Below are 27,976 nucleotides of genomic sequence, written 5' to 3' on the forward strand. Positions count from 1 at the left end.
ACCTGTCGCCCTTATTAGCAGCAGCCGGAACGAGACATGTTATTGGAGTTGGAGTTAGAAAGACACACGCTGGAGAGCACAACGGAGAGCAAAATAGACAAAGACTGGAAAGTTGAGTGCGGTTGCCGCAGAGTGGACTAAATAAAAACATTATTGTAACCGGAATACCGGGGCTGGCGTGCCAGTGTGTGGTGGTCAGGGGAACCCGCAGCAGAGCACTGCCACAGGATAGTAACAGAATAGCCAGAATTACGTTAGAGCGGAGAGTAACAAGGAAGTTTGGCAGAATATTTGTATGGCAAAACTTGTTGTACTTGTAGTGCTAGCTAACTGCAAACTGTGGAATGAAGTTCTGGAAAGGCGGTGTGTCATTATGACGCCTTATTGCGACACACCTCCTTTACGGGAACCCACTCCATGGTTTTCCGCCAGCGAGTTAAGATGCTGGCAGACGTTAAAGCACAGACATGGTATCGTAAAACTCCGCAGATTGGATCAGACTTGCTCTCGGTCCGTGAATCAGAACCCGGTAGTGATACTGGATCAATCACAAAGTGCCTCCTTTTTCTACGCTGAACCTTTGAAGCCTGCCTGGTTACTGTTTTATATATTTCTTGCGTATTTCTTACATATTTCTTGCGTATTTCTTACATATTTCTTACAAATTTCTTACATATTCTGCATGAAGACTTCACTAAGGGCAAAAATGAAACCTCCATCAATCAGCAATAAGTGACTTTATTATATTTGATCATGTTTCTGCTCACCAAATGTTGGGTCAGGGAAATAGGAACATGGGACAATGTTGACGGTTTGTTTGTTTTTACACTTTATAAATGTCTTTTTTTCTCATGAAATGAAGTGGTCTTTTTTTGTGACTTGGCAACACGTTAAAATCATGTGTGGTCTTGACGTAGTGAATGTTTCATACATGCATGCAGAACACCTGTTCACACCATACATAAATCATCAATAGCTGTTAAAAAAAACAAATTAAAAAAATATATCCATCCATCCATCTTCTTCTGCTTATCCGAGGTGGGGTCGCGGGGGCAGCAGCCTAAGCAGATAAGCCCAGACTTCCCTCTCCCCAGCCACCTTCCAGCTCCTCCCGGGCGTTCCCAGGTTGGCTGGGAGACATCGTCTCTCTAAGGTGTTCTGGGCCTTTTCCGTTTCCTCATACCGGTCGGACCTGCCCTAAACACCTCCCTAGGGAGGCGTTCGGGTGGCATCCTGACCAGATGCCCGAACCACCTCATCTGGCTCCTCTCTATGTGGAGGAGCAGCGGCTTTACTTTGAGCTCCCCCCGGATGACAGAGCTTCTCACCCTATCTCTAAGGGAGAGCCCCGCCACCCGGCGGAGGAAACTCATTTGGACCGCTTGTACCCGTGATCTTGTCCTTTCGGTCATAACCCAAAGCTCATGACCATAGGTGAGGATGGGAACGTAGATCGACCGGTAAATTGAGAGCTTTGCCTTCCGGCTCAGCTCCTCTTCACCACGACAAATCAATAATAGATCTGCATCACTGCAGACGCTGCACCGATCCCCCTGTCGATCTCGCAATCCACTTTTCCCTCACTCGTGAACAAGACTTAGAGGTTCTTGAACTCCTCCACATGGGGCAAGACCTCCTCTCCAACCTGGAGAAGGCACTCCACCCTTTTACGGGCGAGAACCATGGACTCGGACTTGAAGGTGCTGATTCTCATCCCAGTCGCTTCACACTCTACTGCGAACCAATCTAGTGAGAGCTGAAGATCCTGGCCAGATGAAGCCATCAGGACCACATCATGTTTAAAAAGCAGAGACCTAATCCTGCAGCCACCAAACCGGATCCCCTCAACGCCCTGACTGCGCCTAGAAATTCTGTCCATAAAAGTTGTAAACAGACTCGTTGACAAAGGGCAGCCCTAATGGAGTCCAAAAACTCTCTGGAAACAGGTCCGACTTACTGCCGGCAATGCGGACCAAGCTCTGACACTGATCATACAGGGAACAGACCACCACAATCAAGACGGTCTGATGCCCCCTACTCTCTGAGCTCTCCCAACAGGACTTCTCTAGGGACACGTTCTCCAAAAATTTCAACTGCTAACTTTTTAACTCCAAAGACATGCACCTGGAGATAGGCCCCTCCCACCTCCAAAGACATGCACCTGGGGATAGGCCCCTCCCACCTCCAAAGACATGCACCTGGGGATAGGTTGATTGGCAACACTAAATGGTCCCTAGTGTGTGAATGTTGTCTATCTGTGTTGGCCCTGTGATGAGGTGGTGACTTGTCCAGGGTGTACGCTGCCTTCCGCCAGAATGCAGCTGGGATAGGCTCCAGCACCCCCGCGACCCTGAAAGGGACAAGTGGTAGAAAATGGATGGAATCTTTTAAACTGAACGATATCACGCAAGGAACACATGGAATGCCAGTTTTGGGCACTGGGGGTGCACAAGGAATTCGCACATAGCTGAGCAAGTTAGCTTTCACTTCTTCCCTTTGAACTTACCGGCTTTTATTTACACATCCAGACCAAATTAAAGGTTGGGTTAAATATTTCAGTCTGTGTTTAAGTACTTTCTCAGCACATTCAGCAATCCTGATTAACTGATCATTTTGTGCCTAATAATCGTGATATGAAATATTCATAACCCTATTAGTTTACTGGTTTAAATATTTTAGCCCAAAATGGATGTCAGTTAGCATGCTTGGCCAATTGTCAGTTTTTGACTGTCCTTGTTTCCAGTCCAGTGTCTCCCAGTTGTTAGTTTTAGACTGTCCTTGTTTCCAGTCCAGTGTCTCCCAATTGTTAGTTTTGACTGTCCTTGTTTCCAGTCCAGTGTCTCCCAGTTGTTAGTTTTAGACTGTCCTTGTTTCCAGTCCAGTGTCTCCCAGTTGTTAGTTTTGACGGTCCTTGTTTCCAGTCCAGTGTCTCCTAATTGTTAGTTTTGACTGTCCTTGTTTACAGTCCAGTGTCTCCCAGTTGTTAGTTTTTGACGGTCCTTGTTTCCAGTCGTGTCTCCCAATTGTCAGTTTTTGACTGTCCTTGTTTCCAGTCCAGTGTCTCCCAATTGTCAGTTTTGGACTGTCCTTGTTTCCAGTCCAGTGTCTCCCAATTGTCAGTTTTTGACTGTCCTTGTTTCAAGTCCAGTGTCTCCCAATTGTCAGTTTTTGACTGGCCTTGTTTCCAGTCCAGTGTCTCCCAATTGTCAGTTTTGGACTGTCCTTGTTTCCAGTCCAGTGTCTCCCAATTGTCAGTTTTTGACTGTCCTTGTTTCAAGTCCAGTGTCTCCCAATTGTCAGTTTTTGACTGGCCTTGTTTCCAGTCCAGTGTCTCCCAATTGTCAGTTTTTGACTGGCCTTGTTTCTATTCCAGTGTCTCCCAATTGTCAGTTTTTGACTGTCCTTGTTTCCAGTCCAGTGTCTCCCAGTTGTTAGTTTTGGACTGTCCTTGTTTCCAGTCCAGTGTCTCCTAGTGTAAGAACGTTTTGCGGTGTTTGAACAGGACCTTACTTCCTTCTCTCACGGCCCCCCCCACTACCTTTGCGGCGGAACGGACAGAAAACGGTGAGGTGACGAGAGCCGCCGCCTTCTCCACCACCTTGACCTTCTTCACGGCCTTCCCTTTACCCATTTCGGCCGCGGTGATCCCGGCCCCTTCTGCCGCCCCTTTCCCCAGCGCGGTCACCAGCTCGCACCAGAAGAGCCTCTCCGACCTCCTCCTGGTCTCTTCTTCCTCCTTCCTGCTCTTCTCTACTTGCCGGTCCTTGTCCTCCATACGCAGACATGTATGTCCGCCGCCTTCCAGAATCCTCTCCTGGGCATCTCTGATGGCATCCACAGCCTCCTTGAACATGTCGCTACTGTAGCAGCCGCCGCCATTGTCTGCCACCATCTTGTCTATCTTTGTCAGGAGATGCTCCACCTGTGACCAGTTTTCCTGGTCGCTGTTGTCCAAGACGTGAAAGCCTCCACGGCAGCTCCTGACGTACGTTGACAGCTCGTCGTTCTCCGCCAGGCGGTCTTCTACGCATTTGCCTCGTAGCTGATCCCCCCAGGTGAACAATGCCAAAGTAAACCTTGAGGCTCCGGGTCCGAACGTTGCCTTGATCCACTCCAGGCTGTCTTTCTCCTCCTGGGTGAACCTGCCAGGGTGCAGGGTCACCAAGATGGCGTGAGGTCCCGGGGAGGACAGGATTACACTTTGTCCCAGCTCCGCTATGACGTCCTGAGTGGACATGTTGGTGTGGAAGAACCCAGGAGTGTCAACCACCGAGATGCACCTTCCGGAAGCTGTCCCGGTCTGTTGGGTGCACCGTGTGGTGACCGAACAGGGGGACATGTCCACCCTGAAGGCCGAGCTACCAAGGATGGTGTTGCCCGAGGAGCTTCTTCCTGATCCCGTCCTTCCGACGACAACAATCCTCAGCTGTGACTCCCTTGATGTGAGAAGAGACGCATCGCAGGCTGTGGCAAAAACAGTAAATAGTGCATAAATATAGTTTTAATGAGTTAGGAACTGTGTCAAACATCCTGAGTCTACAGTGATTACTAGAATTGATTACGTGGACCCCGACTTAAACAAGTTGAAAAACTTATTGGGGTGTTACCATTTAGTGGTCAATTGTACGGAATATGTACTGAACTGTGCAATCTACTAATAAAAGTTTCAATCAATCGATTGCGTAATAGTTGGGGTGTGAATCTTTGGGCACCCAACGATTTGATATGATTCTGATTGCTGCGGTAACCCAGCAGGCACAAGACATTGATACAACGTTGATTATACGTACGTGTCCTTCAAAAGGGACTTTGGAGCAACGTAGCAAAATAGTTAAGTTTTGACTGTCCTTGTTTCAAAGTCCAGTGTCTCTCAATTGTCCGTTTTTGACTGTCCTTCTTTCCAGTCCAGTGTCTCCCAGGTGTTAGTTTTTGACGGTCTTTCGTTTCCAGTCCAGTGTCTTCTAGTGTAAGAACGTTTTGCGGTGTTTGAACAGGACCTTACTTCCTTCTCTCAACGTTGATTATACGTACGTGTCCTTTAAAAGTGACTTTGGAGCAACGTAGCAAAATAGTTGTATTTGTACTCAGCGGCCTAGCGGTTAGAGTGTCCGCCCTGAGATGGGTAGGTTGTGAGTTCAAACCCCGGCCGAGTCATACCAAAGACTATAAAAATGGGAGCCATTACCTCCCTGCTTGGCACTCAGCATCAAGGCTTGGAATTGGGGGTTAAATCACCAAAAATTATTCCTAGGCGCGGCATTGCTGCTGCCCACTGCTCCCCTCACCTCCCAGGGGGTGAACAAGGGTGATGGGTCAAATGCAGAGGACAAATTTCGCCACAATGTGTGTGACAATCATTGCTACTTTAACTTTAATTGAAACAATGTTTTTGGTTGGGAAATGACCAAATTTCAATGTTCAAATCAACGTCACAACCTGACGTTGAGTAAACGTCGTTCAAAAGCATGTTGCTTCAACTTTGTATTTGTGGTGTAGAATATTGGTTGAAAATTGACCATAATTCAATGGTCAAATCAATGTCAGGACCCAACATTGAATAAATGTTGTCAAAAAGTATGTTGTTTCAACGTTGTATTTGTGTTGTAGAAAATTGGTTGAAAAATGATCATAATTCAATGGTCAAATCAACGTCACAACCTGACATTGATTAAACGTCGTCAAAAAGCACTTTGTTTCAACGTTGAGTTTGAGTTGCTCAACATCAGGACTTAATTCAACAAGTTTTCAACATTGTTCTAATGTCTTGTGTCTGCTGGGAACAATTTGATTCTCGATTCACACCAATTCTCAAAAAGTATTGTTTGGTCTAATTAAACTTTTTCAGATTACAGGTTAGAAAAACCGATGGCCTAAAAAATTTATTTTTAAAGATTTATCTTATAAGGAAAAAATATATAAATATACTATTTTTTTATTTATTATTTATCGATTCTTTTAAATTATGAATCAGTTTACAATTGAGATGATCAAGAATCGTGATTTTGTTGTGAATATATAGTACATAGTATAGTAGATAGCCACGATGTATCCGAATGGACATCTGGATGTTTTGATATAAACACAATTAGGGCGTTCTCACACTCGTCCAATCGTATCGTGCCGTACTTGGACGTGACTTCCCCTCACTCTTCTGCCATTTGACAATCTAATGCTCCTTCAGTCCCAAATGTCAACACGTGTTTGTGATGTTTTTGTGGCACAATTGGCCAAGCGTGGGATTGTTGGCCCACTAATACAGGTAAAAGCCAGTAAATTAGAATATTTTGAAAAACTTGATTTATTTCAGTAATTGCATTCAAAAGGTGTAACTTGTACATTATATTTATTCATTGCACACAGACTGATGCATTCAAATGTTTATTTCATTTAATTTTGATGATTTGAAGTGGCAACAAATGAAAATCCAAAATTCCGTGTGTCACAAAATTAGAATATTACTTAAGGCTAATACAAAAAAGGGATTTTTAGAAATGTTGGCCAACTGAAAAGTATGAAAATGAAAAATATGAGCATGTACAATACTCAATACTTGGTTGGAGCTCCTTTTGCCTCAATTACTGCGTTAATGCGGCGTGGCATGGAGTCGATGAGTTTCTGGCACTGCTCAGGTGTTATGAGAGCCCAGGTTGCTCTGATAGTGGCCTTCAACTCTTCTGCGTTTTTGGGTCTGGCATTCTGCATCTTCCTTTTCACAATACCCCACAGATTTTCTATGGGGCTAAGGTCAGGGGAGTTGGCGGGCCAATTTAGAACAGAAATACCATGGTCCGTAAACCAGGCACGGGTAGATTTTGCGCTGTGTGCAGGCGCCAAGTCCTGTTGGAACTTGAAATCTCCATCTCCATAGAGCAGGTCAGCAGCAGGAAGCATGAAGTGCTCTAAAACTTGCTGGTAGACGGCTGCGTTGACCCTGGATCTCAGGAAACAGAGTGGACCGACACCAGCAGATGACATGGCACCCCAAACCATCACCCAACCATGCAAATTTTGCATTTCCTTTGGAAATCGAGGTCCCAGAGTCTGGAGGAAGACAGGAGAGGCACAGGATCCACGTTGCCTGAAGTCTAGTGTAAAGTTTCCACCATCAGTGATGGTTTGGGGTGCCATGTCATCTGCTGGTGTCGGTCCACTCTGTTTCCTGAGATCCAGGGTCAACGCAGCCGTCTACCAGCAAGTTTTAGAGCACTTCATGCTTCCTGCTGCTGACCTGCTCTATGGAGATGGAGATTTCAAGTTCCAACAGGACTTGGCGCCTGCACACAGCGCAAAATCTACCCGTGCCTGGTTTACGGACCATGGTATTTCTGTTCTAAATTGGCCCGCCAACTCCCCTGACCTTAGCCCCATAGAAAATCTGTGGGGTATTGTGAAAAGGAAGATGCAGAATGCCAGACCCAAAAACGCAGAAGAGTTGAAGGCCACTATCAGAGCAACCTGGGCTCTCATAACACCTGAGCAGTGCCAGAAACTCATCGACTCCATGCCACGCCGCATTAACGCAGTAATTGAGGCAAAAGGAGCTCCAACCAAGTATTGAGTATTGTACATGCTCATATTTTTCATTTTCATACTTTTCAGTTGGCCAACATTTCTAAAAATCCCTTTTTTGTATTAGCCTTAAGTAATATTCTAATTTTGTGACACACGGAATTTTGGATTTTCATTTGTTGCCACTTCAAATCATCAAAATTAAATGAAATAAACATTTGAATGCATCAGTCTGTGTGCAATGAATAAATATAATGTACAAGTTACACCTTTTGAATGCAATTACTGAAATAAATCGAGTTTTTCAAAATATTCTAATTTACTGGCTTTTACCTGTATAAGAGGGATGTGAGCTGGGTGTAGACCGTGGTGAGACAGGTGAGTTTTACCCTACTGAGGGTGTGTTGTTGCAGGAGGAATTCTTTGCCAAAAATGGATTTGCAACACAAAAAAAACAGCAAACAAAGGATTGATTTGCAAATAATATGCAGTTAAAAATGGATATACATAAAAAATAATAGGAAAAAATGCATAAGAACCGGACAATGAGTTGAGTCGTAACCAAAAAAAAAAAGATTTGCAAACAAAAAATGTATTTGCAATAAAATGTTTTCTTTTTATGCATTTTTGTCCCATTATTTTTTATGCATATCCATTTTTAACTGCATAATATTTTCAAATCAATCTTTTGTTTGCTGTTTTTTTTTGTGTTGCAAATCCATTTTTGGCAAAGAATTCCTCTCCTGCAACAACACACCCTCAGTAGGGTAAAACTCACCTGTCTCACCACGGTCTACACCCAGCTCACATCCCTCTTATATTAGTGGGCCAACAATCCCACGCTTGGCCAATTGTGCCACAAAAACATCACAAACACGTGTTGACATTTGGGACTGGAGGAGCATTAGATTGTAAAAATGGCAGAAGAGTGAGGGGAAGTCACGTCCAAGTACGGCACGATACGATTGGACTGAGTGTGAGAACGCCCTAATTGTGTTTTTATCAGAAAATCCAGATGTCCATTCGGATACATCGTGGCTATCTACTATACTATGCACTATATATTTACAACAAAATCACGATTCTTGATCATCTCAATTGTAAACTGCAGGGCCGGCCCGTGGCATAGGCCGTATAGGCAAATGCTAAGGGCGCCGTCCATCAGGGGGCGCCACGCCAGTGCCACAAATGTTGGAGAAAAGAAAAAAAAGTTGGTACTATTGGTTGGTACGGTGCGCCACCTCCCTTCCCGTATCATGACTCTTTTTGGACATCACCACATCAAAAAATCAACACAAGATGTCAAAACGGCCAAAACTGTCAGGTGCCCAGGGAAGAAAAAAGAGAAAAGAAGAGGAGGATAAACGAGAAAAAGACAAGAGGTAGCAGGTAGGTAACGTTAGCCTACATGAAATTATTTATCTGTTACAGAATGTGATAGTAACCTGGCTTTTTAGCATTAAGCTAATGTTACATGATTCGGCAATTGCTAATCAATAAATAGCTAGTTCTGTTTTAACGTCGGGTTAATATTGTGGAGGGGGCTAAATTGTTATGGAAAATAATAATGTAACGTTAGGTAATTACAGTACTCCCACCTTACATTCCTCAGGGACATTTGTATTAGATCTTTTAAGCAGGTGTTTTTTGTTTACATTGTTATTGCCTTCTGGTTAGCTAATGTTTACCCTGCAGGTAATAGTCACTTTTCCACCCCTTTATATATTAGGTATAGTTGTAAGCCTAGTTGTTAAAGTGCACATCATTAATGTAAATTAAGCAATATGTATGTAAAAAATATTGTATTTCATATATTAATTTTTTATTTTTTGCATTCATTTATTTATTCATATTTTTTTTTATCTTGTTAACTATTCTGATTGTTAATTTGCTTTCTTTAAGTAAAAAAAAGGTCAAAGACAAAGCTATTCGGTTTCTTGTGCGTATATACACTTCACTGCCGATGTGGGGGGGCGCCACCTAAAATCTTGCCTAGGGCGCCAGATTGGTTAGGGCCGGGCCTGGTAAACTGATTCATAATTTAAAAGAATCGATCAATTTAAAAAAATGGTATATTTATATATATTTTTTCTTTATGAGATACATATTTAAAAGACGTTTTAAAATTGATATGCATAAAAAAATAATAGGAAAAAAAATGCATAAAAAGAAAACATTTTATTTGTTTGCAAAACCTTTTTTTTTTTGGTTAAGACTCAACTCATTGTCCGGTTCTGAGACGGGATCGATTGCTTCAGTCTTAATTTACCGGAAGTGAGTCAAAAACAAAGAACAATTGGAACTGAATAGACACTGAATATGTATCCTTTTTTTCCCCCACTGAATTCTAAAACACTGAATTTTGACAAATGGAATCTGGACTGAACATACATTTTAGTCACGACTTTTGAATTAATTAAATTGTAAAATTCAAAAATCACAAATTGAAAACAATTCAGTTACATAAATTAAGTTTAACCTCCACAGTTTGCCACCAGAGGGTGCTATCTGCTCTACTGTGATGAGGTCAGTGAGAAGAAGAAACCTTGCTAGACTTTTAATAAATAATGGAGACACAGGTGTGCTAATTAAAGGCAGCGATCACCTGCCTCGCCCTGCAAACACGAACACGACAGCATCACCGAGGTAACTTTTTGGTTATTTATTTCCCGACGTACAAAAGTGTCAAACCCCGCTCTTATTTTGAAAATACCGACATGACGTTACTGCTCACGTGGTGGGTCTGTCATGCAGGTGTACCTAATGTTATGACCGGCACCAATGTCCTAAAAACACGAACTCTTCTTTTCGAGCGCGATTCGTCCGCAGTGACGTAACATGACGTCATGTCGCTGTTGTCTGCTGTACTGTACTTACTGTACCTGCGGGTGACGCAGCACTTTGGGTCGTGCTGGATGTGCTGCATCCTGACTCAGCAGCCATGTTGACAAAAGAATAAACACTATTATTAATAATAATAATAATAATAATCCTCATGTGCAGCAGTTGAATGAAAGGGATGCGGGTTTCTTTACGGCACGCCTGCAGTGACGTACTGAGGCCACAGGGGGGTACTAGTCAAATACCAGAGGTGGGCGGACTAATCTAAATATCGATAGTGTCGATACCATGAATTGATTAACGTGGACCCCGACTTAAACCAGTTGAAAAACTTATTCGGGTGTTGAGACTTGTATTAGTAGATTGCACAGTACAGTACATATTCCGTACAATTGACCACTAAATGGTAACACTCCAATATGTTTGTCAACTTGTTTAAGTCGGGGTCCACCACGTTAATCTATTCATGGTACCTTTGTAACCAAAAAGTCGTAAATTGTACGGAATACGTACTGTAATTTGCAATCTACTAATAAAAGTCTCAATCAATCAATCAATCAAACAAACCATGGGCAGTAGAGATGCGCGGATAGGCAATTATTTCATCCGCAACCGCATCAGAAAGTCGTCAACCATCCGCAATCCACCCGATCTAACATTTGATCAGAACCGCATCCGCCCGCATCCGCCCGTTGTTATATATCTAATATAGACGATGCAAGGCATTAGTGAGGTTATAAAGCTTTTGCCTGTTAAAGAAAGGAGACTGATCCAACGCAGCACAGACATTCGCGTGCCACGCTGTCACGACCCAGACGCACACCAGTGCGCAATCATATGGGAGCCGCGCTGAGCGCACCTCCAAGCGCGTCTCGCTGCCGGCGACGGCTGGGTATGGGCCTGACGCTCCAGCGCCATCCATTTTCAGGGCTAGTTGATTCGGCAGGTGGGTTGTTACACACTCCTTAGCGGGTTCCAACTTCCATGGCCACCGTCCTAGCTGCTGTCTATATCAACCAGGGTGAGCCCCACCCCTTTCGTGAGCGCACTGCGCACGGAGTGACCCCTGTTACGAGCCCCCGGCCACGGGGGTGGCGGGCAGGTAAGCTGCTTACCTGCTGCGCGTGACGCCGGCCGCGGCGAAGGCGGACGAGGCGGGGTGTCGGTGCGGTGGGCGCGGTGGTGACCCTGGACGTGCGTCGGGCCCTTCTCGCGGATCGCCTCAGCTACGGCTCCCGGTGGGGCCCTCTCGGGGGAAGGGGCCTCGGTCCCGGACCCCGGCGAGGCGTCCCTTCTCCGCTCCGTAAAAGTGTCCATCTCTTTTTTTTTTTTTCTTCTGTTGTGGCATATGCTGCAGGTGCCTGCTCGTTTTTCGTATGTGGGTAACAACATTTAACTATGTATATATATTTACCAATTGGTTTAACTGACAGCCGCCTGAATCTATTTAAAATCTAATTTTTTTTAACCATCCGACCCGACCCGCGGATAAAATCTAATTTTTTTAAATTTCATCCGCCCGATCCGCGGATAATCCGCGGACTCCGCGGTTGTGCCCGCAAACCGCGCATCTCTAATGGGCAGTGTTAGTATCGGATCGATACTGGTGTGATGATGCCAATATTTTGTTCACTTCCTTCCTTTTTTTTCCTCTTTTTTTTTTAACAAATCTGTGGTTTTTATTGTTGTATGGTTCATATTGTCACATTAATGTTATGTGTAATCCGACAGAAGGGCTTTAAGACAAATATATATATATATATATATATATATATATATATATATATATATATATATATATGTATATATGTATATATATATGTAACAGGGTCCATTATGTCTTGTAAATAATGTATTTTATAATGCTTTATTATTGTTATAATTACACAAAATGTGTAAGTTACATGTAAATACCTGATTATTGTTCGATGTTTTGTCAATGTGGAACCATTGTCTCGTTGTCCCTCCTACTGCAATAATTACTGTGACATCTGTCTTTATATATGCGTTGGACACGCCTTCCAACTTCCCTTTTGTCTACCATAACGGGAGAGGTAGGCGTCCATGCGACGACAGAAAATGTATTGTGATGTTAAGAACTTCAGTTCACTTTCTTGTTCTGTATTGTATTTTGTGTAGGGACTCGACGACGGAAAAAACTTATTGACAACAATTTTATTCTGTGTTTTATCAGTAAAGTGCAGCTGAGCAATCCATGGTGTCGGTCGTATTTCATAAAAGCCACACAACGCAGAGAGGAAAAGACCAAAAAAAATAGTATTATTCTGTGAAAAAGACAAAATGGATGAAAGTATTCTGTAGTCACGAGTTTAAGCAAAAATAAAAGTGCAGGAAAAAAAAGAAGAAAAAAAAAGAAATAAAATATATATATATATATATATATATTTTATTTCTTTTTGCAGTAGTGCAGTAGAAAGAAAAAGATGGTAATGTAGTGGAAGTAACCTAAACTCCTCCAGCATTAAAAAAAAAGAAATAATATATATATATATATATATATATATATATATATATATATATATATATATATATATAATTTCTTTTTTCTTCTTCTTTTTTTTCTGCACTTTTATTAAAATAAAAGTGCAGAAAAAAAAGAAGAAGAAAAAAGAAATATATATATATATAGATCTATATATATATATATATATATATATATATATATATATATTTCTTTTTTTTTTCTTCTTTTTTTTCTGCACTTTTATTTTTGCTTAAACTCGTGACTACATATACTTTCATCCATTTTGTCTTTTTCACAGAATAATACTTTTTTTTTTTACAAGACAAAACGTATATATTTCATACTGTTTTTGGACATAAGTCGTTGCTTGAACATGTTACCTTTTTATTTGTGTTTCTGTCATTTTGTACTCGCATTATGAATAAAAGTGCAAGAAGTAGTTCTTTGTTTACGTTTTTACATGTGACGTCATCCATCTTCTTCCTTTTTTTATAAATGTGCTCATGTCCATCATGTCCATGGATGTGCTGCCCTCTTGTGGCAGTTTTTTTGCATGACATTGGAAATGTTTGTTTGAGTTTGGTGCAACAGGCTTCCGTAGCCAGTCAACGCAGTGACGCAGGCTAGCTTAGCTTAGCACAAGTGCAAAGTCAGCAGTCCTAACTTCACTTCTACTCAGTTTGAAGAATAAATGCCTGTAAGTAGTTGAACTTACAGTTGTTTTCTCAACATGTCTTTCTATGGACGTTTGCAACAGTTTAAAAAGATCGAGATTGCGATGCTAATTTTTGTTAGCCTGTCATTGACAAAATACATTGTGAGTTAGCAATGTGCTATTCGTGGCCATTAACCGCAATTACTCAAGTTGACCACAAGATGGCGGCAAAGTTGTCAGCTTCTCCCCCAAGGCTCACACACTAGTCTGACTACTTTTCATTTCTTATTTGCTTCCAAAAAAGTTAATTTCCAAAATGTCTTCACACTTTATGTGACATTTTTTTGTACTCTTTAATTCAAACTTCAATTAATTTGAGACATGATTTATACTCAAACGAATTGATGGTAAATACATGTTTTATTTATAAAAAATAAAATAAAATAAGGAAATTTACCATAATCAGAGCATACATTTGCATAAATGACTGGCACATCTCCAGCTGGGATTGCGGCTGTTGGCAAGCCCAGCACCGACGCTGCGCGCCACGGAGGTCAAAGCGAATGACATTTGCCATTGTAGTCTCAACAGTGACGGAGCAGGAAGGGGCTAGGAATATGTTTGCGGTAAAATTTCATATGACGCGCCATTTTATTCATGAATCATTAACTGTAATTACAGACAGATCACGTGCTGTGCAGCCATAGGATTTGTGGGATTAAGCGTGTAAAATATCAATTAATAAATCACAGTAAAATATCAATTAATGAAAGACAGTAAAATATCAATTAATGAATGACAGTAAAATATCAATTAATAAACTACAGTAAAATATCAATTAATGAATTACAGTAAAATATCAATTAATGAATGACAGTAAAATATCAATGACTGTAAAATATCAATTAATAAATTACAGTAAAATGTCAATTAATGAATGACAGTAAAATATAAATTAATAAATTACAGTAAAATGTAAATTAATGAATGACAGTAAAATATCAATGACTGTAAAATATCAATTAATAAATTACAGTAAAATATCAATTAATGAATGACAGTAAAATATCAATTAATAAACTACAGTAAAATATCAATTAATGAATTACAGTAAAATATCAATTAATGAATGACAGTAAAATATCAATGACTGTAAAATATCAATTAATAAATTACAGTAAAATGTCAATTAATGAATGACAGTAAAATATAAATTAATAAATTACAGTAAAATGTAAATTAATGAATGACAGTAAAATATCAATGACTGTAAAATATCAATTAATAAATTACAGTAAAATGTCAATTAATGAATGACAGTAAAATATAAATTAATAAATTACAGTAAAATGTAAATTAATGAATGACAGTAAAATATCAATGACTGTAAAATATCAATTAATAAATTACAGTAAAATATCAATTAATGAATGACAGTAAAATATCAATTAATAAATTACAGTAAAATGTCAATTAATGAATGACAGTAAAATATCAATGACTGTAAAATATCAATTAATAAATTACAGTAAAATATTAATTGATGAATGACAGTAAAATATCAATGACTGTAAAATATCAATTAATAAATTACAGTAAAATGTCAATTAATGAATGACAGTAAAATATAAATGGCTGTAAAATATCAATTAATAAATTACAGTAAAATATTAATTAATGAATGACAGTAAAATATCAATGACTGTAAAATATCAATTAATAAATTACAGTAAAATATAAATAAATGACTGTAAAATATCAATAAATGACAGTAACATTTTAATTAATGAATGACAGTAAAATATAAATTTATAAATGAGAGTAAGATATCAATTAATTATTGACTGTAAAATATCAATTAATAGATTACTGTAAAATATCAATAAATGACAGTAACATTTAAATCAATAAATGACAGTAAAATATCAATAACTGTAAAATAACAATTAATGAATGACTGTAAAATACCAATTAATAAATAATTGTAAAATATAAATTAATGAGTGACAGTAAAATATCAATTAGTGAGTGACAGGGTGATTAGTGACACAGATGCTAAAGAAGTAAACATGTTGGTGCTAGCATGCATGCTAAACTGAATCCTGGCTCAGATGTGTCAGGAAGTTATGCAAATTCATGTTTTGATTGTGCTCAATTTGCCATTTTTCACACTATTTATTTCCCATGCATCCATTTATAATCCGTTTTCAAGTATAAAAATTCACATAAAAAAAAAAAGTGTGAAAAATGTCATTTCTGCATCGGACCCCAATTTAGCAGTCGTTTCTTCTTCCATCCACTAGGGGGGGTAAGAATATCATCTATATGTCATAACTTATTGGTCAGTCGTTTCTTCTTCCATCCACTAGGGGGGGTAAGACTATCATCTATATGACATAACTTATTGGTACACACACTGGCATGTTTTACACTTGATTTGAAATAACTACAATAGATTGCTACACAATTTAATTTCCTGCCAGAAGAAACATAAAATATTGTTTCAATATTATTCTTCAGAGCCATATTTTATGTCAGTGTTGAAATGTTTCTTTCTTTCCATTTTAGTTATGAAAGATTTATAAAAAAAAAATTTGTAAAGGCAAATTGAAAGTTGTAGACAATAAGATACTTTTTGAGTATTGTGTATCATTCACAATCCACACAAGAGACAAGAAAACATGTTTGTCTTTTTTACGCATTCTAAATCATAAACATTATTGGGATAAGGTAAACATGTGTTCAGTATTTGAACATAAAAGTGTTTGATTGTGAGGCATTAAATGCAAGGGGTCCATCAGACCCACAAACGCTGGCTGAGTAACAACAATATGAACATTACAAAAGGGTTAAGAGCACAATAAAAGCTGTTAGCTTCTTGTCTCTCATCAGGTTTATTGTCAAAATTCCACAAAAGGTGCAGTTTCTCTTTAAGCTAATGGAAGAAATGAAGAGCCACAAATGCATGTTTCCAATATAAACACACCTAAAACTGCACTTTTGCATGTTTCATCTGTTCCTGTGAAGAGGAACTAATCAGCCGTCCTGCAGCTGAGCAAAGAGGTTTTGTGGATACATGATCAGCACGAGCCGCTGAATGCTGTGTCCCACTCTGCTTGGTGTCTGACTGGATAAGTCAAGCCTGGCTTCTTGTCCGCTCCTGGAGGAAGTCTGTGGTCCTCACCGGGCGGGTCCAGGAAGCTGTCCTGGTCAGCAAGTCCAAAGCTCTGCAGCATGTCCATGACGGAGGGCGCAGAAGGACCACTGGGGGTTTCCTCCTCCATGAGACTCAGGGTGGGCAGAATGTGCACCAGCTCGGCCATCTCCATGGGCCGGATGACCTCGCTGATGCTGGCGGGAAAGTCCGGCGTGCCGCCGTGGACTTCACCCGCAGCGGTGAAGTCCACGTCCAGCTGTGCCGCAGCTGCGGGCTCCAGTCCAGAGTCCAGTAAAGTGCTGGCACATCCCAGTTCTGACGGGGGGAAGCAGGTCAGATCCATGGTGGACTGGGCGCTGATGTCCACGAGGTAGCCTCCTTTGGCCACGCCTTCCGGGGACGCCGCCGCGGCTTCTTGGGCGACTGCGGCGTCCCCTGCCGGAGACGACACCTCGGCCGTGACCACGTTGGCTGCAGGCGTTCCAGCTGAACTTTCTGGAAATGAAGCAATAGGAAACTTTATTTAGAGGACGAGAGCTGGGTTTCATTTGTTCTACTAGACTACTAATGCAGGACATCCTTCTTTACAATTTGGCCAACCATTTTAAATATGTTATAAGACAAAATGATGTAATTGTACAAATAAAGTAAAATTTATATTTAAAAAAATTTGTTTTTTTGGGAAAAAATAGTAATATTGTGAGGAAAAAGTTGTCATTGTAAAATAATTATGTCGGAATATTTTGAAAATAAAAGTTGAAATCATAAAAGAAAACGTTTTCAGTCTTGCGCTTTATATTCCTTTCTGTGCAGCTATTCCTTAAAAAAAACAAAAACAAATAATAATCAATCAATCAATCAATGTTTATTTATATAGCCCTAAATCACAAGTGTCTCAAAGGGCTGCACAAGCCACAACGACATCCTCGGTACAAAGCCCACATACGGGCAAGGAAAAACTCACCCCAGTGGGACGTCGATGTGAATGACTATGAGAAACCTTGGAGAGGACCGCATATGTGGGTAACCCCCCCCCCCCCCCCCCCCCCCCCCCCCTCTAGGGGAGACCGAAAGCAATGGATGTCGAGTGGGTCTGACATAATATTGTGAGAGTCCAGTCCATAGTGGATCCAACATAATAGTAAGAGTCCAGTCCATAGTGGATCTAACATAATAGTAAGAGTCCAGTCCATAGTGGATCTAACATAATAGTAAGAGTCCAGTCCATAGTGGGGCCAGCAGGACACCATCCCGAGCGGAGACGGGTCAGCAGCGCAGAGATGTTCCCAGCCGATGCACAGGCGAGCGGTCCACCCCGGGTCCCGACTCTGGACAGCCAGCACTTCATCCATGGCCACCGGACCTGTGCCCCCCCCTCAAGGAAAAGGGGAGCAGAGGAGAAAAGAAAAGAAACGGCAGATCAACTGGTCTAACAGGGGGGCTATTTAAAGGCTAGAGTATACAAATGAGTTTTAAGATGGGACTTAAATGCTTCTACTGAGGTAGCATCTCTAATTGTTACCGGGAGGGCATTCCATAGTACTGGAGCCCCAATAGAAAACGCTCTATAGCCCGCAGACTTTTTTTGGGCTCTGGGAATCACTAATAAGCCAGAGTTCTTTGAACGCAGATTTCTTGCCGGGACATATGGTACAATGCAATCGACAAGATAGGACGGAGCTAGACCGTGTAGTATTTTATACGTAAGTAGTAAAACCTTAAAGTCACATCTTAAGTGCACAGGAAGCCAGTGCAGGTGAGCCAGTATAGGTATATATATATATGTATATATGTATATAAAGGTATATACAGTATAGGCGTAATATGATCAAACTTTCTTGTTCTTGTCAAAAGTCTAGCAGCCGCATTTTGTACCAACTGTAATTTTTTAATGCTAGACATAGGGAGACCCCAAAATAATACGTTACAGTAATCGAGACGAGACGTAACGAACGCATGAATAATGATCTCATGCGTCGCTAGTGGATAAAATAGAACAAATTTTAGCGATATTACGGAGATGAAAGAAGGCCGTTTTAGTAACACTCTTAATGTGTGATTCAAAGGAGAGAGTTGGGTGGAAGATAATACCCAGATTCTTTACTGATTCGCCTTGTGTAATTGTTTGGTTGTCAAATGTTAAGGTGGTATTATTAAATAAATGTCGGTGTTTAGCAGGACCGATAATCAGCATTTCCGTTTTCTTGGCGTTGAGTTGCAAGAAGTTAGCGGACATCCATTGTTTAATTTCATTAAGACACGCCATAATAATAATTAAAGCTGCAAGCAGCATTGGTCGGGCCCGCGTATTTGGCAGGTGCTAGTCCTAAGTGTCCCAATACTTTTGTCAAGTTTTAGTCCCAAGTGTCCCAATACTTTTGTCTACTTTTAGTCTGAAGTGTCCCAAGACTTTTGTCTAGTGTACCTACCTTGTCTGCATTGTGTGGGCACGTTGGTGCTTCCTGCTTTTGAGCAGCCATCTTAAAAAAACAGCAGCGCAGCAGCATCAGCGCAGCGGTTCTTTGAAGGCTCATAAAATCAAAACCGGAGCAGTTAGAAAAATTATTTCGATAACTTTTATTTGGAAGGGTTCAATCTCTCTCCTGTGTTATTTTGAAGCTGATACGACAAATGCGCTCAGAGGAGATAATGTTTGAAGAGAAGTGACCGGTTTATAAAAACAATTTGTTTTGAAGGGGATATTGCAAACTTCCTGTTGATGTTTGCTGGGGGTTGTCAATATATGAAAAGTAGGTCTAAGTGAGACCTACATAGAGGTTTTTGTTTCATGTCTCTCCGACCTTCCCACTGAGAGTTACAAGCAGTTTTGTCATTTTTTTCTTCCGAGGAGCAGTTTTTTCTGCGTTTTATTCAAAATTGCTCTAGAGCGCAATTTTGAGATTTGGTGTTAGGTTTATTTATTAGATCGCAATGTTTGCCAGTCCTGATGTGTGTGTTCAGTTTGGTGAGTTTTGAAGCATGTTAAGAGGGTGAAAATACAGCTCAAAGAGGCAAAAGTTACTGTTTTTAGTACTTTTTTGTCTTGAAGGGGGAATTGCCAACTTCCTGTTGATTTTTGCCCGAGGAAATTAATTAATGAAAAGTAGGTCTACGTAAGACCTACATAGAGGTTTTTGTTTCTTGTCTCTACAACATTCGTACTGGGAGTTATAAGCAGTTTTCTTTCTAGGGGGCGCTAAAGCGCAATTTTGAGTTTTGGGGTTTGGTTTTTTGATAAAACGTTTTGCCGTATATTACTGATGTGTGTGTAAAATTTGGTGAGTTTTGAAGCATGCTAAAGGGGTCAAATTACAGCGCAAAGTTGCGGAAGAATAATAATAAATAGGTCCTTATGTCCCATTGCATAAGGACTCCCAACGGGAGTCCTTATGCAATGGGCCATGCGGGCCCTAATAATAATAGATTTTATTTGTAAAAAAGCACTTTACATTGAGTAAACAACCTCAAAGTGCTACAGTGTATTAGAAAAAATAAAATAAATAAAAAATAAAAAAATAAAAACTAGACCAGCCAAATAGCTAAAACTAGTATGCATATATCTAAAAAAGGCTTTTTTTTAAAAAGAAGGGTTTTTAAGCCATTTTTAAAAGCATCCACAGTCTGTGGTGCCCTCAGGTGGTCAGGGAGAGCCGTTCCACAGACTGGGAGCGGCGGAGCAGAAAGCCCGGTCTCCCAAATATTTTTGCAGACTTTTAATTTAATTTGCAGGTGAGATGTTTGCCTTTTTTAGTCCAGCAGATGACTATAATGAGACCCTAACACACCCCAGTGCACTGTCAATACAGCTAGTGAGTGTGCCATACACTCACTGAGGCCTCACTTACCCACCACTACTGAGCAAAACAAAGATCATAGGGCATCCTTTCTTGTCCGTGTGGTCATGAAGTCAGATTTCAAGTTAGAATGACAACATGGACCCAACATATCATCCATGTTGGTTTAATTGGAGACTTGATTGTGAGTTTTACCTGTGGTCACCTTCTGGAACTGCAGCCGATGGGGCCACCTCAAGCTGGCGGTCAGACGTTCTTCCTCTTCCTCCCCGTCAGGACGAGGAGGCGGGTCTCCGCCCATCACCAAGCCCAGGGGCACCGCCCCCACCCACTGCCTGGACCGAACGCATTGGAGGCAGTCCATAACCCAGCGAGCATCCCGCCACACCACCTCCAGACGCTGATGAGGAAACCATACGGAGAGAGTATTTAAGACTTTTGTTGATCACTGCTGCGACCTGGCAATGTCAATGTGGTAGATATACAGGTACATAAGTAACAAACAGCATAATAACAACCACACACTGCATACACAAAGCCTAACCAGGCCTTTTTCTCTCTCAAGGAATTGTGAAATAAAATCATGTCTGAAGCCCAGAACACTCTTGTCATGTCTGTGTGATCAGGTTTTATTTTTGGACTTTTTGTGCACATTTGTTTTGTTTTGTCACCATAGTTACCCATTAGTTTCACCTGTCATGTCACGCACCTGTTTTGAGTCACGCACCTGTTGTTAATCATGTCCATAAGTATTTAAGTTCATTCATTTTCTGTTGTTCGTCCTGACGACCTCACAACACATTTATGCTCTGTTCATGCCTCTAACTCCTTTTCATGTCCATCGTTCACGCTGCTCCTTTTTTGTCCATGCCAAGTAAGTTTTCTTTATTCAAGCCATAGTTTGCAAGTTTTGTTTAATTGTTCATAGTTTCTGCCAATGCGCAAGTTTTGTGTTTATAGTCTAGTTTTGTACCTCCGCCTCTGTGCGCGCTTTTCGTTTATTCTTTTTTTGATAGTTTAAATAAATCATGTACCTTCATTCCCGTCTCGCCCCTGCCAACTTTCCGCTGCATCCCGGAAAAGCTAACACCCCGGACCAAGTCTTGACAACTCTACACATTTACCCAGTTTTAGTTTAGAGATAAGGAAAGATTGTCCTGGCCCACTAGCATCCCTCTTTATGTTTGTGAACTTTATAGTGTGATGTGATAATCAAACACTCTAGAAGTCTAGAATGAAAGAGTATATAAGAGAATTGACAGAGGGTGTACCTTCAGTGCTGAATGATGAGCACAGGCAGAGGTTGGACTGTTTTCTTTAGCTTGCTTTCCATTTTTATGTACCCACTGTCCACTGTGTCCAGGTACGTGGAAAATGTTTTCGTGCCATTTGCCGTTTGATGCCCGATATCATGCTAATTTTGCTACCTGAAATCGGGTGACTCCACTGTAAAAATAGCCTGCATGTCTTCTAGCACATACGCTGCAATGGCTCTATCGATTTGTCCAGGCTAGCAGTCCCTCCGTTAAAATTCAGCCGCTTTACGAGCTTTGTCGAAGCATGTTGCTTTTGTAGCTGTTTCAGCAGATTTGAATTGCTGTTTTGGGCAGTAGATAGGATCGTTGATCCAAGACACATCTTACCATCCATCCATCCATCCATCTTCTTCCGCTTATCCGAGGTCAGGTCGCGGGGGCAGCAGCTTAAGCAGGGAAACCCAGACTTCCCTCTCCCCAGCCACTTGGTCCAGCTCCTCCCGGGGGATCCCGAGGCGTTCCCAGGCCAGCCGGGAGAGATAGTCTTCCCAGCGTGTCCTGGGTCTTCCCCGTGGCCTCCTACCGGTCGAATGTGCCCGAAACACCTTCCTAGGGAGGCGTTCGGGTGGCATCCTGACCAGATGCCCGAACCACCTCATCTGGCTCCTCTCCATGTGGAGGAACAGCGGCTTTACTTTGAGCTCCCCCCGGATGACAGAGCTTCTCACCCTATCTCTAAGGGAGAGCCCCGCCACCCGGCGGAGGAAACTCATTTGGGCCGCTTGTACCCGTGATCTTGTCCTTTCGGTCATAACCCAAAGCTCATGACCATAGGTGAGGATGGGAACGTAGATCGACCGGTAAATCGAGAGCTTTGCCTTCCGGCTCAGCTCCTTCTTCACCACAACGGATCGATACAGCGTCCGCATTACTGAAGACGCCGCACCGATCCGCCTGTCGATCTCACCATCCACTCTTCCCCCACTCGTGAACAAGACTCCGAGGTACTTGAACTCCTCCACTTGGGGCAAGATCTCCTCCCCAACCCGGAGATGCAACTTACATTGAACTAAAATGTTCTTTTCTTTGTGCTCGACAAAAAGAAAAGTAGTGAGAATATCTCCATGTTAAGAAACTCGACTTCTGGCTCCGCCATGATGTCTTGTTAGTAAACACAGACACGCCAGTTTTTCAGTGCATGTAACATACTGAGTGTGTGAATTGGTGACGTGAGGTTCAAGGTGAGGAACCTTCTATATTAGTATTCACTTCTCATAAATGTGATAGAAATAAGTAATAGTAATAAATAAGGAGTCTTAAAGAGCAAAATGGGGCCAGAAGTAAAATGGTGTCTGGGGGCCACACAAAGCTGAGCCCAAAGCGACGGTGGCTGCAGTTGAGAAGAAACTTACGTGGGAAAGATCGCTGACGTGGTTGAGACGCTGGCGGGCCACCTGCACCTCCTTGGTGTCCAGCGCCTCCCGCAGAGCCTGCTGGGCCAGGTGGGTGTCCAGCTCCAGTCTCACCCAGGCCTGGCAGTACTGGGACAGGAAGTCCCGCTCGTACGTCCGCAGGTGAACTGCTCGTGGTGAGAGGTGCAAGTTCAGTATATCCAAACCAAGGTCACATCTCCATTTGGATCACATCTATTAAGAGTGACTTCAAAAGTTATGTGCTAATTGTGCTGAGTTTCATGTTTTTATACTGGCCTGCGACATCTTCTAAAGACACAATAAACACGCCGAGATTGGAACATTACACACAAAAACAAGACCTGGAAACCAAAATGGTGGACGACTTGTGCGTCTTCCAGTATTTGGTATTTGATGATTTCCCTGCGGCCTACAGACCGTGTACACCTTTCTTGCAAGATGGGACTTTGAGAATATATATCCTAAGTCCCTTAGCTTAGCAATATATATTCATTACATATCCCTGACCTACATTGTGTTGGCTTTGTTGTAGTTGTAGTTGTCTTTAAGACCTAGTTGTACAGGTCTTTAAGACCTAGTTGTATAGGTATTTAAGACCTAGTTGTATAGGTCTTTAAGACCTAGATGTACAGGTCTTTAAGACCTAGTTGTACAGGTCTTTAAGACCTAGTTGTACAGGTCTTTAAGACCTAGTTGTACAGGTCTTTAAGACCTAGTTGTATAGGTCTTTACGACCTAGTTGCATAGGTCTTTAAGACCTAGTTGTATAGGTCTTTAAGACCTAGTTGTATAGGTCTTTAAGACCTAGTTGTACAGGTCTTTAAGACCTAGTTGCACAGGTCTTTAAGACCTAGTTGCACAGGTCTTTAAGACCTAGTTGTACAGGTCTTTAAGACCTAGTTGCACAGGTCTTTAAGACCTAGTTGCACAGGTCTTTAAGACCTAGTTGCACAGGTCTTTAAGACCTAGTTGTACAGGTCTTTAAGACCTAGTTGTACAGGTCTTTAAGACCTAGTTGCACAGGTCTTTAAGACCTAGTTGCACAGGTCTTTAAGACCTAGTTGCACAGGTCTTTAAGACCTAGTTGCACAGGTCTTTAAGACCTAGTTGCACAGGTCTTTAGGACCTAGTTGCACAGGTCTTTAAGACCTAGTTGCACAGGTCTTTAAGATGTAGTTGCACAGGTCTTTAAGACCTAGTTGCACAGGTCTTTAAGACCTAGTTGTACACGTCTTTAAGACCTAGTTGTATAGGTCTTTAAGACCTAGTTGTATAGGTCTTTAAGACCTAGTTGTATAGGTCTTTAAGACCTAGTTGTATAGGTCTTTAAGACCTAGTTGTACAGGTCTTTAAGACCTAGTTGTACAGGTCTTTAAGACCTAGTTGTACAGGTCTTTAAGACCTAGTTGTACAGGTCTTTAAGACCTAGTTGTACAGGTCTTTTAGACCTAGTTGTATAGGTCTTTAAGACCTAGTTGTACAGGTCTTTAAGACAGGTCTTTAAGACCTAGTTGGACAGCTCTTTAAGACCTAGTTGGACAGCTCTTTAAGACCTAGTTGTATAGGTCTTTAAGACCTAGTTGTACAGCTCTTTAAGACCTAGTTGTACAGCTCTTTAAGACCTAGTTGTACAGGTCTTTAAGACCTAGTTTCACAGGTCTTTAAGACCTAGTTGCACAGGTTTTTAAGACCTAGTTGTACAGGTCCTTAAAACCTAGTTGTACAGGTCTTTAAGACCTAGTTGTACAGGTCTTTAAGACCTAGTTGTACAGGTCTTTAAGACCTAGTTGTACAGGTCTTTAAGACCTAGTTGTATAGGTCTTTAAGACCTAGTTGCATAGGTCTTTAAGACCTAGTTGTATAGGTCTTTAAGACCTAGTTGTATAGGTCTTTAAGACCTAGTTGTATAGGTCTTTAAGACCTAGTTGTATAGGTCTTTAAGACCTAGTTGTATAGGTCTTTAAGACCTAGTTGTATAGGTCTTTAAGACCTAGTTGTATAAGTCTTTAAGACCTAGTTGTATAGGTCTTTAAGACCTAGTTGTACAGGTCTTTAAGACCTAGTTGTACAGCTCTCTAAGACCTAGTTGTACAGCTCTCCAAGACCTAGTTGTACAGCTCTCCAAGACCTAGTTGTACAGCTCTCTAAGACCTAGTTGTACAGCTCTCTAAGACCTAGTTGTACAGCTCTCTAAGACCTAGTTGTACAGCTCTCTAAGACCTAGTTGTACAGGTCTGAATGTGCTTTAACATGAGTGATATGGGAGTTGTCCATGCAAAATGTGACCAATGGTGCAGGATTTGTCTTGGGACTTGGGATCTGTCGAGTGCACTTTGAACCCACCCAGCTCGAAGATCTGCAGGGGCATGGTGAGGCCCGGCTCCTTGGTGCCCACCAGGGGCCAGTAGCTGGAGCTGAAGTCTTCACTGGGAGGAAGCAGCAGCAGCATGGACACTTTGTCTCCCAGCTGCAGCAGCTCCCTGGTGTACACCCCGTACTGGTAGGCCTGGAAATCACATGGCACTTTAGCGTTACTCAGTCCCTCCGGGAGTCACATGGGACATTCACGTTAAAAATAAATAAATAAATAGACGTTTTGATGAGAAGGTCGACGTGCGCGTTTGAGTGTCGCTCCAAGACTAATTCTGTTGGCAAAAATAACACTGCTTGGCCAAAATGTGGAGGAATGTTGCAAGCTTTGGACAAAGTTGCCAGCTCGCACAGAATTCAAAGAAAAACAAAGTCTACAGTTTGCAGCTTATTTTTTTTAAGAGTAATTAGACATTTTAAAAACATTAAAATTTTGCAGCTTCACCTTTTCACATTTAAGATATATATTTATTTAAAAATATCAGGGTTCCTCGCTGTTTCGCCTTCGAGCACGCCCTAGTATTTCTCAAAAATATGCATATTTAAGCGCATAAAGTAAGCATTTTCAAACAAAAATGGCTACATAAACTTGAATAATTACCATTAATACAAACGAATAATTATATATAATATACAGGTAAAAGCCAGTAAATTAGAATATTTTGAAAAACTTGATTTATTTCAGTAATTGCATTCAAAAGGTGTAACTTGTACATTATATTTATTCATTGCACACAGACTGATGCATTCAAATGTTTATTTCATTTAATTTTGATGATTTGAAGTGGCAACAAATGAAAATCCAAAATTCCGTGTGTCACAAAATGAGAATATTACTTAAGGCTAATACAAAAAAGGGATTTTTAGAAATGATGGCCAACTGAAAAGTATGAAAATGAAAAATATGAGCATGTACAATACTCAATACTTGGTTGGAGCTCCTTTTGCCTCAATTACTGCGTTAATGCGGCGTGGCATGGAGTCGATGAGTTTCTGGCACTGCTCAGGTGTTATGAGAGCCCAGGTTGCTCTGATAGTGGCCTTCAACTCTTCTGCGTTTTTGGGTCTGGCATTCTGCATCTTCCTTTTCACAATACCCCACAGATTTTCTATGGGGCTAAGGTCAGGGGAGTTGGCGGGCCAATTTAGAACAGAAATACCATGGTCCGTAAACCAGGCACGGGTAGATTTTGCGCTGTGTGCAGGCGCCAAGTCCTGTTGGAACTTGAAATCTCCATCTCCATAGAGCAGGTCAGCAGCAGGAAGCATGAAGTGCTCTAAAACTTGCTGGTAGACGGCTGCGTTGACCCTGGATCTCAGGAAACAGAGTGGACCGACACCAGCAGATGACATGGCACCCCAAACCATCACTGATGGTGGAAACTTTACACTAGACTTCAGGCAACGTGGATCCTGTGCCTCTCCTGTCTTCCTCCAGACTCTGGGACCTCGATTTCCAAAGGAAATGCAAAATTTGCTTTCGTCAGAAAACATGACTTTGGACCACTCAGCAGCAGTCCAGCTCTTTTTTTCCTTGGCCCAGGTGAGACGCTTTGCGCGCTGTTTCTTGGTCAACAGTGGCTTGACACGAGGTATGCGGCAGTTGAAACCCATGTCTTTCAAGCGTCTCTTGGTGGTGGATCTTGAAGCACTGACTCCAGCAGCTGTCCACTCCTTCTGAATCTCCCCCACATTTTTGAATGGTTTTTTTTTCACAATCTTGACCAGGGCGCGGTGATCCCTATAGCTTGTACACTTTTTCTGACCACAGTTTTTCCTTCCCTTTGCCTCTCCATTAATGTGTTTGGACACAGAGCTCTGAGAACAGCCAGCCTCTTCAGCAATAACCTTTTGTGTCTTTCCCTCCTTGTGCAATGTGTCGATGGTTGCCTTTTGGACAGCTGTCAAATCTGAAGTCTTCCCCATGTTTGTGTAGGCTTCAGAACTGGACTGAGAGACCATTTAAAGCCCTTTGCAGGTGTTTTGAGTTAATCAGCTGATTAGTTTGTGGCACCAGGTGTCTTCAAAATTTAACCCTTACACAATATTCTAATTTTGTGACACACGGAATTTTGGATTTTCATTTGTTGCCACTTCAAATCATCAAAATTAAATGAAATAAACATTTGAATGCATCAGTCTGTGTGCAATGAATAAATATAATGTACAAGTTACACCTTCTGAATGCAATTACTGAAATAAATGAAGTTTTTCAAAATATTCTAATTTACTGGCTTTTACCTATATATAATATACATAATTATTAAAAATAACTGAAATGAATACATCTAAGATCCATCATCCAAAAAGTAGCAGTATTTCCACAGGTGAGTGGTTGTTCTTCATAAATGTGTGGTCTTCTAATAATGACTGTACTGTACTTCCTGTTTATGATATGACTTTAGTGTATTACAGTTAGTACCCAACTCCATACTTTTATAGGCACCAACCAATCGGTACTACTGGGTATTAATTC

The 27,976-nt window shown here is 41.4% G+C and overlaps 2 protein-coding genes across 2 annotated transcripts in view; both read right to left on the reverse strand.

Annotated features, from left to right (window-relative positions):
• Positions 1-3,251: 3,251 nt before the first annotated feature.
• LOC133615681 (GTPase IMAP family member 7-like) lies at positions 3,252-10,537 on the reverse strand. Its single transcript, XM_061974445.1, has 2 exons — positions 10,392-10,537; positions 3,252-4,464 (listed from the first exon to the last, which is right to left on the reverse strand). Exons 1-2 carry the CDS (start codon positions 10,504-10,506, stop codon positions 3,470-3,472), a joined length of 1,110 nt encoding a protein of 369 aa, XP_061830429.1. The 5' UTR covers positions 10,507-10,537; the 3' UTR covers positions 3,252-3,469.
• A 5,762-nt stretch (positions 10,538-16,299) lies between these two features.
• LOC133615680 (ankyrin repeat and fibronectin type-III domain-containing protein 1-like) overlaps positions 16,300-27,976 on the reverse strand; it is a 69,121-nt gene continuing 57,444 nt past the window's right edge. Inside the window, exons 16-19 of the mRNA XM_061974444.1 lie at positions 25,474-25,636; positions 23,110-23,276; positions 20,637-20,841; positions 16,300-17,142 (exon numbers count right to left, since the gene is read on the reverse strand). Of these exons, the coding sequence (XP_061830428.1) occupies positions 16,571-17,142; positions 20,637-20,841; positions 23,110-23,276; positions 25,474-25,636 (1,107 nt within the window). The 3' untranslated portion in view covers positions 16,300-16,570. The remainder of the gene's footprint in view (positions 17,143-20,636; positions 20,842-23,109; positions 23,277-25,473; positions 25,637-27,976) is intronic.

This window comes from Nerophis lumbriciformis, linkage group LG22 (assembly GCF_033978685.3).
Source record: "Nerophis lumbriciformis linkage group LG22, RoL_Nlum_v2.1, whole genome shotgun sequence".
Lineage (NCBI taxonomy): Eukaryota > Metazoa > Chordata > Actinopteri > Syngnathiformes > Syngnathidae > Nerophis > Nerophis lumbriciformis.

Coding starts and splice junctions, on each gene's coding strand:
- LOC133615681 (XM_061974445.1), bottom strand. CDS start 10,506: ATGAGGATTATTATTATTATTATTATTAATAATAGTGTTTATTCTTTT. Junction 4,465..10,391: donor AAGTGCTGCGTCACCCGCAG/GTACAGTAAGTA, acceptor TTTTTGCCACAG/CCTGCGATGCGTCTCTTCTC.